General features: G+C 43.7%; 1 protein-coding gene across 2 annotated transcripts in view; it reads right to left on the bottom strand.

Moving 5' to 3' along the window:
• Nucleotides 1-9,543: 9,543 nt before the first annotated feature.
• Nucleotides 9,544-12,496, bottom strand: part of Prtfdc1 (phosphoribosyl transferase domain containing 1) — a 98,809-nt gene continuing 95,856 nt past the window's right edge. For both annotated transcript variants that reach the window (XM_055593704.1, XM_055593706.1), the window contains one exon: nucleotides 9,544-11,218. Coding sequence is in view for 1 of the 2 variants with exons in the window: in XM_055593706.1 (XP_055449681.1) it covers nucleotides 11,213-11,218 (6 nt within the window). In the remaining variant the exon portion in view is untranslated. The remainder of the gene's footprint in view (nucleotides 11,219-12,496) is intronic.

Below are 12,496 nucleotides of genomic sequence, written 5' to 3'. Positions count from 1 at the left end.
TAGGGATAGGAGGCAGAAAAAGCAACATAGCGAAGGGCCAGAGAGAAGATCTATCCTTCAAAGGACACTTCAGTGGCCCTTCAGTCAGTCTCTCCATTCTAATAGCCCATGAACGAAATTAGTGACTTCATTACCTGACGACCTCTCAGTTGACCACCAGCTGGGGACCAAGCATTCAATTCATGAGCCATTTGGGAAAACACTTTACATCTAGAGCATCACAACCACCAAATCTTCAGCTACCATTATTTGTTAACTAATATCGTGGGTGCTGTGTGTAAGAAGAAATGCCCAGTGTTCCTAGGAGAGCTATTGTCCATGGCTTACATGCCACATTCTTATCCACAAAGGTTGGTAGCTGTTGGCTGTTTTGTGAATTCACAGCCTTGTCTTCCTGAGAACTGATATTTTCTAGTCTATGATTTAAACATGAGACTTCTGCTAGAGGGGCTGAAGGAAATATGAAAAGGACCACATAGTTTTCAGAGACACACTGTGCCTTGGGCTTCTGGCTAGGATGGTGTCAAATGACCAGGAGGGACATTATGTAGATGCTGTTTATACAGGAACACCATGTGGCCTCAGAGATGGTGGCACCAAGAGTGCTTTGTATAGTAAACTCTGCTGCCTTAGGCCAAAGCCACACCTGGCCACGTGGGCATCATCACTCCCTGCTTTGGGTCAGAAAGTTGTGAATGGAGATTCTGTGTACAGATTGGAAATTGCTTCCCCAGAAGTCTCACCTCTGAATATCCCAGGGTGCAGACATCAAAGGACCTTCTATTTACTTGTTGTTCTTGGCCAAGTAGAAGGTGGAATGTTGGAAAGTGCAAGACATTCCCTGAGAAAAGCAGGCCTGGCCGTGGTATGTGGTTCAAGAGTTTCTTTCTGAGTGAATTCCACAGCCCAGAAACTGGCCCGGGCACAAGTGCTCACAGCTGCATGTAGGATATTGCAGAGGACACAATGGCTGCTGTGTGTGCTAGAGGACAAACATTCCCACACAGGCCTGTGCCTGGGAAACAATGGAGCAACAAATATCCTGCAACACAATGCTTTCATTTCCTGAAGTAACAGTGGGCTTTACTGACCACCTCCACCTGACCAAGAGACCCTCCACCAGGGGTCATGATTTTAAAAGCCCAAGCCTACTTTGTATTGGGAGTGAAAGACATGCATACAAAGAGACATGGGAAGTGATTGGTTTTTTTTTCTTTTCCTTTTTCCTCATACCTCTTTCTTTCTTTCTTTCTTTCTTTCTTTCTTTCTTTCTTTCTTTCTTTCTTTCTTTCTTTCTTTCTTTCTTTCTTTCTTTCTTTCTTCCTTTCTTCTGTAGTATAAGATATAATATATATTTTTGTTTGTTTGTTTTGTTTTGTTTTTCAAGACAGGGTTTCTCTGTGTAGCCCTGGCTGTCCTGAACTCACTCACTCGGTAGACCAGGCTGGCCTTGGACTCAGAGAACCCTCTGCTTCTGCCTCCCAAGTGCTGGGATTAAAGGTGTGCACCACTACTCCTGTTTTTTTTTTTTTTGTTTGTTTGTTTTTTTATGCCCACATAAAAGTATGCAGTAAAAGTACAGTAGTGGTGTTAGAAGCCGTTTCAATTTTAAGTCTTTCCAACAGTAAAATCTCAGGAGTTACCATCACTGCCAAAAACACTGGCGGGAGGCATCCGGGGCTTCTGTGTTTCTCAGCAAGTTGCTGGCTGCTATGTGACTCTCCTCCCTGTTCTGCCTGAGTGTCTATGGTCACATGGATGAACACTCTATTGAGAACTGGGGTAGAGGAGGCTCCCTAATGTGATAATGCTAATGACATCGGCTGAGTATTTGTGTTGCTGGCCCAGCTGTGATTCCTGGAATTTCCCTAAGAGCACCGTGAGTGGGAACCATTCTTAGTCCCTGGTACCTTAGACAAACTCACACCTCAACAGCCTTATGAAATACACACCCAGAGCCTCCCAGGAAAGCATTTTGTGAGGAATATCCCACTAGTGTGGGTGACTCATCCCACGTCTATGATGAAATGGTCTGCTCTGCCATTGCCATTAGAAAGTTCTGAGGGAAGTATAGAGATAGAATAGAACAGTAAGGAAGTCTCCAAGAGGGTGCTCTTTTAGAAGTTAGTCTCAAAGCCGGGTGGGGTGGTGCAAATCTGTAATCCCAGCACTTGGGGAGGCAGAGGCAGAGGCAGAGGCAAGTGGATCTCTGTGAGTTTGAGGCCAGCCTGGTCTACAGAGTGAATCTGGGACATCCAGGGCTACACAGAGAAAACCTGTCTTGAGAAACAAAGAAACAAGAGTCTTAGATGAGATAGCATAAGGACTTGTAGCCCCAACAGGCTTCCTTCCAGACAAACCCTCAAGAAAGTCATATGACCAGGGAACTTCTGACTGGCCTACTTATCATATCATATTGCTGCCATCTTATGAGCAGCTTACATACACCAAGAATGTTCTAGATGTTGGGAGAGTTTTGAATGGGTCCAACAGTGACAGTGGGATGAGAGAAGGCAGGCTGGAGGGAACGTTGTGGAGACAGAAATGGAAACTGTCATAAGAACCTGAGGAGCATGAATCACCATATCCTGACTTATACCACCTATGGGGGTTCAAGATGGAGCCAGGATTAAAGCTGAGGTCTACCCTGCACCTCTCTAAAAGAGGAAACCCACTCAGTGCCGTTCATTACACACAGAATGAAAGCAGCATATGGCCCCTGAGGTACATTTCAAATCTAAGCTCCCAAGGTGTGAACTTGGTTAAAGTGTTGAGAGTTGCAGTGTTTACCAGTGCCTGTGTTGGCAGGGTGTGATGGGAAAGAAATCAAAAGTGATCCCCTCTGTTCTGAGCTGGCATTTAAGCCTGGCACACACAGTAGATATAAGGTGTGATGAAGACCTTTTCCCTGTAAATCTGGTGTAAGAACAGAGGAAAATGAGACTTCCAGGATACCTGGGATGGTGGTAACTCAGAAGCACAGAGAGGGGAGACTTGAGAGTGTGGAGAAAGTGAAAAGCATCCAGTGGCAAAGTACCGTTCATGCCTGGGGTCAAGGTAGCAGCAAGGGGCCCCTGATCATAGGCAGCAAACAGGTCTGTGTGGATGGGCTGCAGACTGTGTGCTAACAAGCCACGAGAATGACCTCAGGAAGACAAACCAACTTTCACAACATTCCTGTCATACCTGAAGGTAGGGACTGTCTGCCATTTGAGACACTGAAGAAACTGCTTGATAGGGAAGAGATGAGGCCAGTTATAGGCAAAACAAAGAAATTCCTTGCTTGCTTTCCCAGAAGAGCACAGTTAGCCACCACTAGTGAGCCTGAGGCTGTTAAACGAGAGACATAAATCAGGGCAGGAAGGTGAGAGAGCTCTACCGAATTCTGGGCATGGCCCTGGGCTTCCAGGAAGTGACTGGCATGCTCTGAGCATGCTTTTTTTTTTTTTTTTAAACAAATATGTTTATCACAATAGTTCTATAAGAAAACCAACATTCTCAGCATCGCTGAAAACCTTTTCAGGAGCAGCAAATAATCAATACATGTTTCCTGCTTGTCTAAGGGAGTAAGTAGCCACAGGGCTCATTCTACCCTGTTATGGACTTGAGAGAAATAGGCATCTACTTACTGGTCTTCTTCCTCTGTTGGCTAGGAGCTGGGGAACCTTGCTCTTGCCTTACCCCCACTTAGGCCTGGTGTTAGTCAGCTTTCCATGGATGTGGGCAAATACCTATGAAAATCAACTAAAAAGAGGAAAGGCTTATTTAGGTTCATGGTTCCAGAGGTGTTGGCCGTTGGTCACTAGGCCCTTTCCTTGGACCTGGGGTTATACCATATATCATGGTGGTAGCTGCTGCTTACTTCATGGCAGGCCAGGAAGGAAGAGAGAAGTGAGCAATGCCTCAATACCCCCATTCAGAGGTATGACCCCCAAAGACCTAACTTCATCCAAGTAGACCCCATCTCTTAAAGATTCTTCTGTCTCCCAGTAGCATTGTAGACTAGGGACCAAGCCTCTGGCTCGTGGGCACTTGGGGAACATTGAGGACAACACTGTAACAGGTGTACAGTGGTGTGGTATGGTTTCTGGACTTCCTTCGACTTGTGAGACAGGGTCTCACTGTGTATCCCAGACTGACTTTGAGATTTTGGTCCTCTGCTCCAGCCTTCTTCGTATTAGAATTACAGGTCTACACCAGCACACCCAGCCAAACAAACTGGTTTTATTGTCTCACTGGCTAACACATTGGAAGACTATATTAGGCTAACCTTCTTATCTGCACAAGTCATAGGCAAAGGCTGCCTGAGCAGAGGAGCTTGGGACCTACTGGGAGGGAGGCCTAACCCTTCTGCTCTAGACCCACAAGGAAGGATCCAAGGTAGTTCAGAGGGGACTTGGCTAAGGAAAGTGTTTGTATTAGGGCAGGAGGTGGAGGGGTTGGAGTCTTGCTATGTAGCTCAGGGTGGCCTATAACTTGTTATCCTCCTGCCTTGGTCTCCCTAGTGGTGGGATTACAGATAGGCCTGGACCACCATGCCTGGTGCACAGGTCTGCATTTTAATAATAAAATCACTGTGCCATCTTTGTTGAAGGGCAGAATGAATAGAGCTGTATCTAGATTAAAACAAGCCAGAGCACAGTCAGTTCTTCAAATAAACCAATTTAATTGTATCAAAGCATGTATTGAGTGCTTAATATGCATGATATCTTTGGAGAATCTGATATTCTTTTCCTAAGGAGCATTTCTTACCATCAGATGGCTGAACTTTAGAAATCGTTATATTTAGAAAATATATTTATTTTTCTGTATTTATTTTTCTCCTTTATTGCTAGCCCTTTGTCTTTTGCTAACCTTGTTTCCTTCCACTATCAGCTTGGCTAAGCTGTGGGAAGACAAAAGAGATGCTCTGGGTAAGGACATGTGTGTGGCCCACAGTGGCTTTAGCTGTGTGAGAACACTGAAGGAACACCCAGGATTCTGTCAAGTGAGGGTTAGATGTGGTGGAGCAGGCTTGCTTCCAATCTGCCTCTCTCCCTCTGCCTAGGGCAGTTTGGGGTCAGGCTAATTGAGGAGTTAAGAGTCCCAGGTATTACTTTCAAGGACCTCCACAAGGGATTCTGTGTCTGGAGCACTTGACCCTGATAGGATCAGGGTAGGAATAGAGGAAGAATGGAAGACAAGGGGTTGGGCAGATAGCTTATTGGGTAAAAGTGCTTTCTAAACAAGTATAAGGACTTGAGTTCTAATCCCCAGGATACACATAAATACCAGCTGTGTAGCGTATCTGTAATCCCAGCATTCCTGTTGGGAGATAGGAAGCAGGAACAACAGGGGAATCTCTGGAAGCTCATGAGTCAGCTCGTGAGTCATGACATATGCAGCAGAAAATCAACAAAGAGACTCTGCCTCAGAGCACTGTGAAGGCAAGACCCAGGATTGTCCTGTGATTTCTGCAAGTATGCCATGGCATACATATATCCACATTTTCATTCACACATGTACACACAGTGCACGCATGTGCCACACAGACACAGGCACACACACACACACACACACACACGCACAAATGGAAGAAGGGACCTTTGCAGAGTTGTAGCATGTCTTTCCTTGTGAGGAAAATGAATGATCCTAAGTGCAAGAGAGCTGAAGGCAGACAAGGAACCTTAGCTCATGCTGGGATAGCTAGATTCAGTGTCTCTAAACTAGTCAACTTCCATCTCAGTGTGGAAGCCATAAAGCTTTTGAAGCAGGTGGCAGACTGAAATCAGAAATCTCTGGACAAATGGGAAGGTGTGCAGGGAGAGGAAAGGATGCGTTAGTGAGCTCATGATGGATCCGTGTTCATGTTAGTGATGTTTAAAGTTTCCTGGAGCCTCAGTTTAATTTCTTGGTGCCTCATCTGGAAAATGGGAAGGGGGAATGACAGAGCAGAGTCTTCACCTCTCAAAAGTGTGACCAGAAGAAGCACTCCCATTCTCCTGAAGCTCATTTCCTCCACTGTGAACGAGGGGAGAGAGGTCAGTGTCGCCATCAAGGAGAGAGAAGAGTTAAAAACAAAAAGGTGTGGTATTTAGTGGAGAGCCATGATATGTCAATTGGATGGGTTTGGAGATTGGAGACATGCAAGCAGAACACTAACAATGCTGACACACAGTAGGTGGTTAATAAGTATTGGATATCTGGTGACTTTGGGCAACCTAGTACATATCTGTTGAACAAATGGTTAAAGGAAGATTGAGTTTTTTGTTTGTTTGTTTGTTTTCTTTTCTCTTCCTTCCTTCCCCTTTTTCTTTCTTTTATTTTCTAGACAATGTTTCACTGAGTTGTCCTGGCTGGCCTGGCTCAGAGTGGCCTTGGACTCACAGAGATATGCTGCCTTCTGCTTCACAAGAGCTGAGGCTAAAGATGTACACCACCATACCTGGCCTGAGAGTATGTCCTTATACCTCTGCTTCTCTGGCACTGGGTGCATTAGTTTCCTACCTAAGCAATAAATATCTTGGGATGGAAGAAACCTCAGGCAGTGAAGTGAGTGTTCACAAGCATAAGGACCTAAGTTTTATCCCTAGGACCCATGTTTTTAAAAAGCCAGGCATGATGGGATGGTGTATGTTTGTAATCCCAAGACTGGGGAGAAAGTAATAAAAGGATCCTTGGGGGTTGCTGGCTAGCCACCCTCACCAACTGGTAAGCCTCCTGGCTGGTGAGAGACTGTCTGAAAAGGGGAGTGCCTAAGGAATGACCCTTGAAGTTGTCCTCTGACCTCCTACATACACACATGGCTATCTGCAAATATGAACACATACCTTCACACCTCATAAACACAATGTGTCACTATCAGTCAATACCACCAATATCTATCTATCTATCTATCTATCTATCTATCTATCTATCTATCTATCTATCTATCCATTACTCTTCTGGTCTTCTAGCTTTGGGAGTCAGAAGTTAAAAAACCTTTTCACAAGGCTAGGACCAAGCTGTCAGATCCTTTCAGAGGTTCAGTTTGGAAACCGCCTCCTAGTCTTGCTTTTTCCAGCTTGTTTAAACCACTTACATTTCTTGGCTCATGTGCTCTTCCTCCATCTTCACAGGGTCCCTCCATGTCTTCAGGCACCTCTGCTGATGAATCTGACCCCTTTCCCATCATCTTTTTTCCTTCTTTGCCTCTTTTCCTCCCTCTGCCTTATAAGGACCCCTGTGAAGACACGGGGCCAATCTGGATAATCCAGGAGACCCTCCCTGTCACAGAATCCTTCCTTTAATCATACCAGAAAGCTCTTTCTGCCAGGTGCGGCAGCAGTAAGTAGCAATAGCAGCTGCATTCTGGGAGTGAGGGCATGTACAGCTCTTGGGACCATTTTTCTCACTACCATGTTAGGAATGAATGACCAGCATGCTGAACCCAAGGACTTCCTTCCAGTCCCTCAGCTCACCTTGTGCCTAATGGGTCACACAATGAAAAGTACTTCTCAGAATCCCACAGAACTTCCAGCGACCTTTGATTCTGCAATGGGCATTTCCAAATATTGGCAGTTCAGCATCTCTGCTTCAGTGACAAGGGCGGCCCATGATAAGGGTGAGCACCTCAGGCTAGCACTTGATCTTCACTTCTTTGCCCCATGTTAATTATAGGAATCTTAAAGTTTGTTATTCTGACAGCTTATGTTCTATTAATGATTTATGTCCTGAAGCTACACGATTAAGAACCTTTTATCTGTTTAGGTTTCCAGACATGTAAAGAGGAGGAAGCAGAGTAAGAACTAGGGCGGGAGGATGTACTGGGGCCTAGACTGGGTGTCAGGGCTACACAAGTCAGAAGCTCAGAGCCCTGGCTTCAGCACTTCCCGTCTTTGCTTCTCTCTGGTAAAGAAGGATAGAGCCTGCTGTGTTTGAACTGTTTGAAGAATTGTGTATGATGACACTAAAATTCTTACTATTGGAGAGGTAGTTTAGCAGGTAAGAATACTTGTTATCCTCACAGAGAAGCGAGATTCAGCTCCCAGCACCCACAGTTCACAAACATCTGTAACTCAGTTCTAGGGGATCAGCAGCCATCTTCTGGCCACTGTGGACACACACACACACACACACACACGTAGACAAAACACTAACACCATAAAATAAAGTACATACATCTAAAAACTTTAAAAAAAACTCTTAGCAGGGATATGGTGGCATATGCCTTTAATCCCAACACTTAAGGAGGCAGAGGCAGGGAGATCTCTGTGAATTTGAGGCAAGCCTGGTCTACAGAGGGAGTTTCATGGCAGTCATGGCTACACAGAGAAACTCTGTCTCAAAGACACACACACACACACACACACACACACACACACACACACACAGAATGAGAGAGAAAGAGAGAGATTCTTTTTGCTCCCCTTCCAGTTAGCACACTTTCCTTTTGAAGGTTCTACCTACAGAGTTGTTTCTGAAGTTGCAACATTGAGCTGGTAAGGGCAGAGGATCACTCCCAGAGCTTCTACTCTGTGTGGAAATGATGTAACAAAACATTCTGCTTTCTTGCTTACAAATTGAAGCTTCTTTGAAGAAGTTTAAGATTATAATCAGTTCAAAGATGATTGCCAAAACAAATTGTACTTTAAAAAAGGCCATCTGTTCATATTAAAATAGCTGCACAACTATTTTAACCATAATTTGAATATAAGTGACTTCAAAAGCTCAAATTCTGTACTTTCATGATGAAAGCAAGGTTCAAGAAATCTTACCTAGTATGTTTGTCAGCTTCTCACTACTGTAACAAAATACCTGTGAAAATGAGCTTATAAAGAGAAAATGTTTATCCTGGTTCTTGGTTTTTGAAGTTTTAGTCCATGATCAGATGATCCTATTGCTTTCATGATTGTAGCTGGGCAATACATCACATTAGAGTGTGTGGTGGACAAAGCAGTGTGTGGTGGACAAAGCAGCCCAGAAGGACAGAAGAGGGGAAAAATGGACGGGAGGGAAAAAGAGAGGGGAGAAGAAAGAGAGAAGGGGTAGAGATGTGTCCCACAGTTTTTTTTTTTTTTTTGGAGGATATGCCCAATTATCCAAAGCCTCTCAAGTGTCCCATTATACATTTTCAGACTCTTCCATTAGTGCCAATCTAAGAAACATACCTTCAGCACTGGAAGACATTTCAGAACCAAACTGTAATGCTTCCATAGAAATGCTTGTTAGTTGTTTAAGATCTTTTGTGAAATGCAAAGAACTGAGATAAAAATAATTCCCAAGAGTTCATAAAAGGAAAATGCCAGTATGAAGTATTTACATATGACCATATATTTGCAGATTGTATGTACTGTCCCTGATTAATACTAACTAGAAAGGACTTCACATATATATCTCACTTAATCCTACACCAACAGAGAGAAGTAAGAATTAGCTCCATTTATTTGAAGCCCAGTGAGTTAGGCCACTGGTTAGTCAATGAGAAGCCCAGACTCAAGCACAGGCCTGCTTGTTTTCTAAGACTGTGCCCTTAGCCTCCCTCTCCCATCCCAGAAAACACTATTAGCAGTGGAGAAAGTGGTTGGTTTATTATTATTTTTTTAATTTAAGTAGGACTTCTAGAGAGGCAACATGACATGTTACAGCATAGAGAGGGAGCAGCCGAGTGGGGCTGGAGAGGTGTAGTCAGTGCTGCTCTCTTGGCAGTAGGTGTGCAGCTAGAGCGCTCCTGACGACACTGGCCTGGGAAGAAACGCTGTGGGAGCGGACGAGTCGGGTGAAGTACGTGGAGCTGAAGGGGTGACTTATGGCCTGTTGTCACAACAGTTAAGATTGGGCTCATTGGCAGTGAATAACGGAGGCAGGTGCAAAGCCAGGAGCAAGCTGGGATCACCAAGAAGCCATGGAGCCTCTGGAGATGGGCCAAGTATATATCCAGCACTCAGGGAAGCACAGAGAAGTTTCTGTGGGCCAAAGTACCAACCAGCCAGGACCTCCTCTGCCTGTGGGCCACCAGCTCCCAGCTAGGCATAGACAAGAATGGAATAAATTCCTTGTGAACTCACTCACGCACGTCTCCATATATGCTTTGAATATAACATACTTGAATTGTTGTTGGTTAGTTCATTTTCACAAGTGAGGCAAAATCTATGTACTTTTTGCCTCATGACATATTGAGCTGGTTGTCAAGGTGATGATTCAAATTCAACATAATCTTGAGATCCTTATCAGTCTTAAAGGGTCTCTATCTAAGATATTAATGGACTTTTCAAACAAAAAAGGACTAATGTCTAGTAACAAATAATTACACATAAACAGAAAAGAATTCAAAGAAGAGATCTCTACTTTTTTGTAATTTTGTCCTATAAAACGTCATTAGTTTTAAACTTTGGGAGGCTTACATGCACCCAAGAGCCTAGTAACAATACACAATTACTGTATTTTGGAAATGAAGAAACCTTCTAACTCCTTCATTATAAAAATGAAAAGGGCTGGAGTGTGTAGAGTGTGTGATATCATGCTGAGGTCCCAGATTCCACTCCCAACACAAAAGAGAAAGAGGAGGAAAGGGGGAGGAAGAGAGAAAGAAGAATGAATGAAGTAGAGGGAGGGAAAGGGGAAGAACAGAGGGAAGCAGGAGGAAGAGAGGAGGGGGCTAGAGGTGGGAAAGAGGAGCAGGAACCGGTGGCTGCCCAGGGATGTGGAGAGGGCAGCGAGGATGGCTTCAGTCCTCCAGCCTCCTGTCTTCACAGAATCCAACAAAAGCGGACTTCTTCAGCTGCCTGAAGTCTATGAGCACCATCTGCAGATCAGGATCTGAGCTAAATGCCAGGTTCTTAAATGTTGCGTGTGGGAGCGTCTGAAACAGATCTTAGTCACTTGGACTCTGCCTTAAACACCCACACAACAGACAAGGACCTCAGTGCAGTGCAAAGAACAGAGAAGCTGCATACCTGGGGACACTGCTCCACTCTTTGCACTTTAAAAGTGAAAAGGTTTCCCCTCCCATCTTCTCAAGGCTGAGAAGACATACTTCTCCAGATGAGGGAAGATAGGAGCTAATTGCAGTTTTCTATAGGGTTTTAAAGAATCATGGTGCTCAATTACTTTCCAGTTTCATTTCTAAGCATCCTCCTGCCTGATCTCTGGGAATTTATAACATTCCTTCAGATCTGGACAGAGTCAGTTGTTTGACATCGATGAAATTCAGCAATGGAAGAATTCATATGTGGTTTTTCGGTTGCCTTGTTTCTCACCACTGTGGAAAAATGTAAAGCAAAATAAACTCCGAGTTAAAATCCTTTGTGAGGAAATAGTTCTTTATAATCCTGATAATGAACAGATACCAAAAGTTACCATCTTAAGTGTTTTCAGTGTACGCAGTGTGTAGCATTAGGTACACACACACACACACACACACAGTTCTAGAATATTTTTTATTGGCAAAAATGAAACTCTGTAGCCAATAAACACTCCCAGTCCCAGGCATTGACCAATCTATGTGCTTTCTATAGCCTTGTGAGAATCACACCTTATTTGTATTTGTATGTCCATGAACAGCTGCTTCATTTGCCATATTTTATTCAAAGTTCATTTGTGTTGCAGCATGCAAGACTTTCCTTTTTTTGTGTGTGTTTATGTTTTTAAAGTTTTTTTCCCTTCCTTCTTTTCTTTCTTCCTTCCTTCCTTTCTTTCTTTTTCTTTCTTTCTCTCTGACACACACTCTCTCTCTTTTTTTATTTCTTCAGAGCCTCTCGCAACCCAGGCTGTCCTCAAATTGCCTACATTGCCAAGGACACCTTGAACTTGTGCTCCTCCTTTCTCCACCCAGGTGCCAGGATTACGGGTGTGTATCACCATGCCCCAGTTATGCCGCGCTGGGGAAGCAAACCCAGGGCCTCAGCATGCTGTGCAGTCAGCCAACTGAGCAACATCCTCATCTGCTGTTGTTGTTGTGTTCTGGGTGTTGAATGCTCCACTGTATATACATCCCATGTTTTGTTTATTCATGCATCAATGCCTTCATAGGTGATTAGGTTGTTTCCATTTCTCAGATATTGTGAACATTTGCTGCTAGAAATGTGTGTGTTCTGGAAAACAGTAACTTCTTAAGCTGAGGTACTGTGTTGCCCAGGAAAAAAATGTGTATACCTAGGAGTAAGAGCAGTGGAGGAGAGATGCTTATGACCTTAACAAAATCACCAACACTTTAGACTATGCTAAGACCTCAAAGAATGTTTGGGCAGCACATCAGTACCTAGCCTTGCCTAGCATCATAGCCTTGTTGACAGTGGTTGGTTTTTAATGAAATATTCTGAAATAAATATTGCAAAGGATGTAGAAACATTATATTTATTAAAATCTTTCAAACTACCAAATTTGGTTTATCCACTTATTAGTAAGCCAAATTAGTTCCATGGAAAGAAAAATATAAAGTAGTTTTTGTTGAGCATATGATTTATAGTCAATATTAATGTATGACCATCCTAACATTAACATTAACATTAGATGTTAACATCATCTTATTTCAAAGTCA

The sequence above is a fragment of the Psammomys obesus genome, unplaced genomic scaffold, assembly GCF_907164565.1.
Source record: "Psammomys obesus unplaced genomic scaffold, mPsaObe1.curated_primary_1811, whole genome shotgun sequence".
Lineage (NCBI taxonomy): Eukaryota > Metazoa > Chordata > Mammalia > Rodentia > Muridae > Psammomys > Psammomys obesus.
Note: the sequence above shows the minus strand (reverse complement) of the source record. Positions and strands in the feature narration are given on the sequence as shown.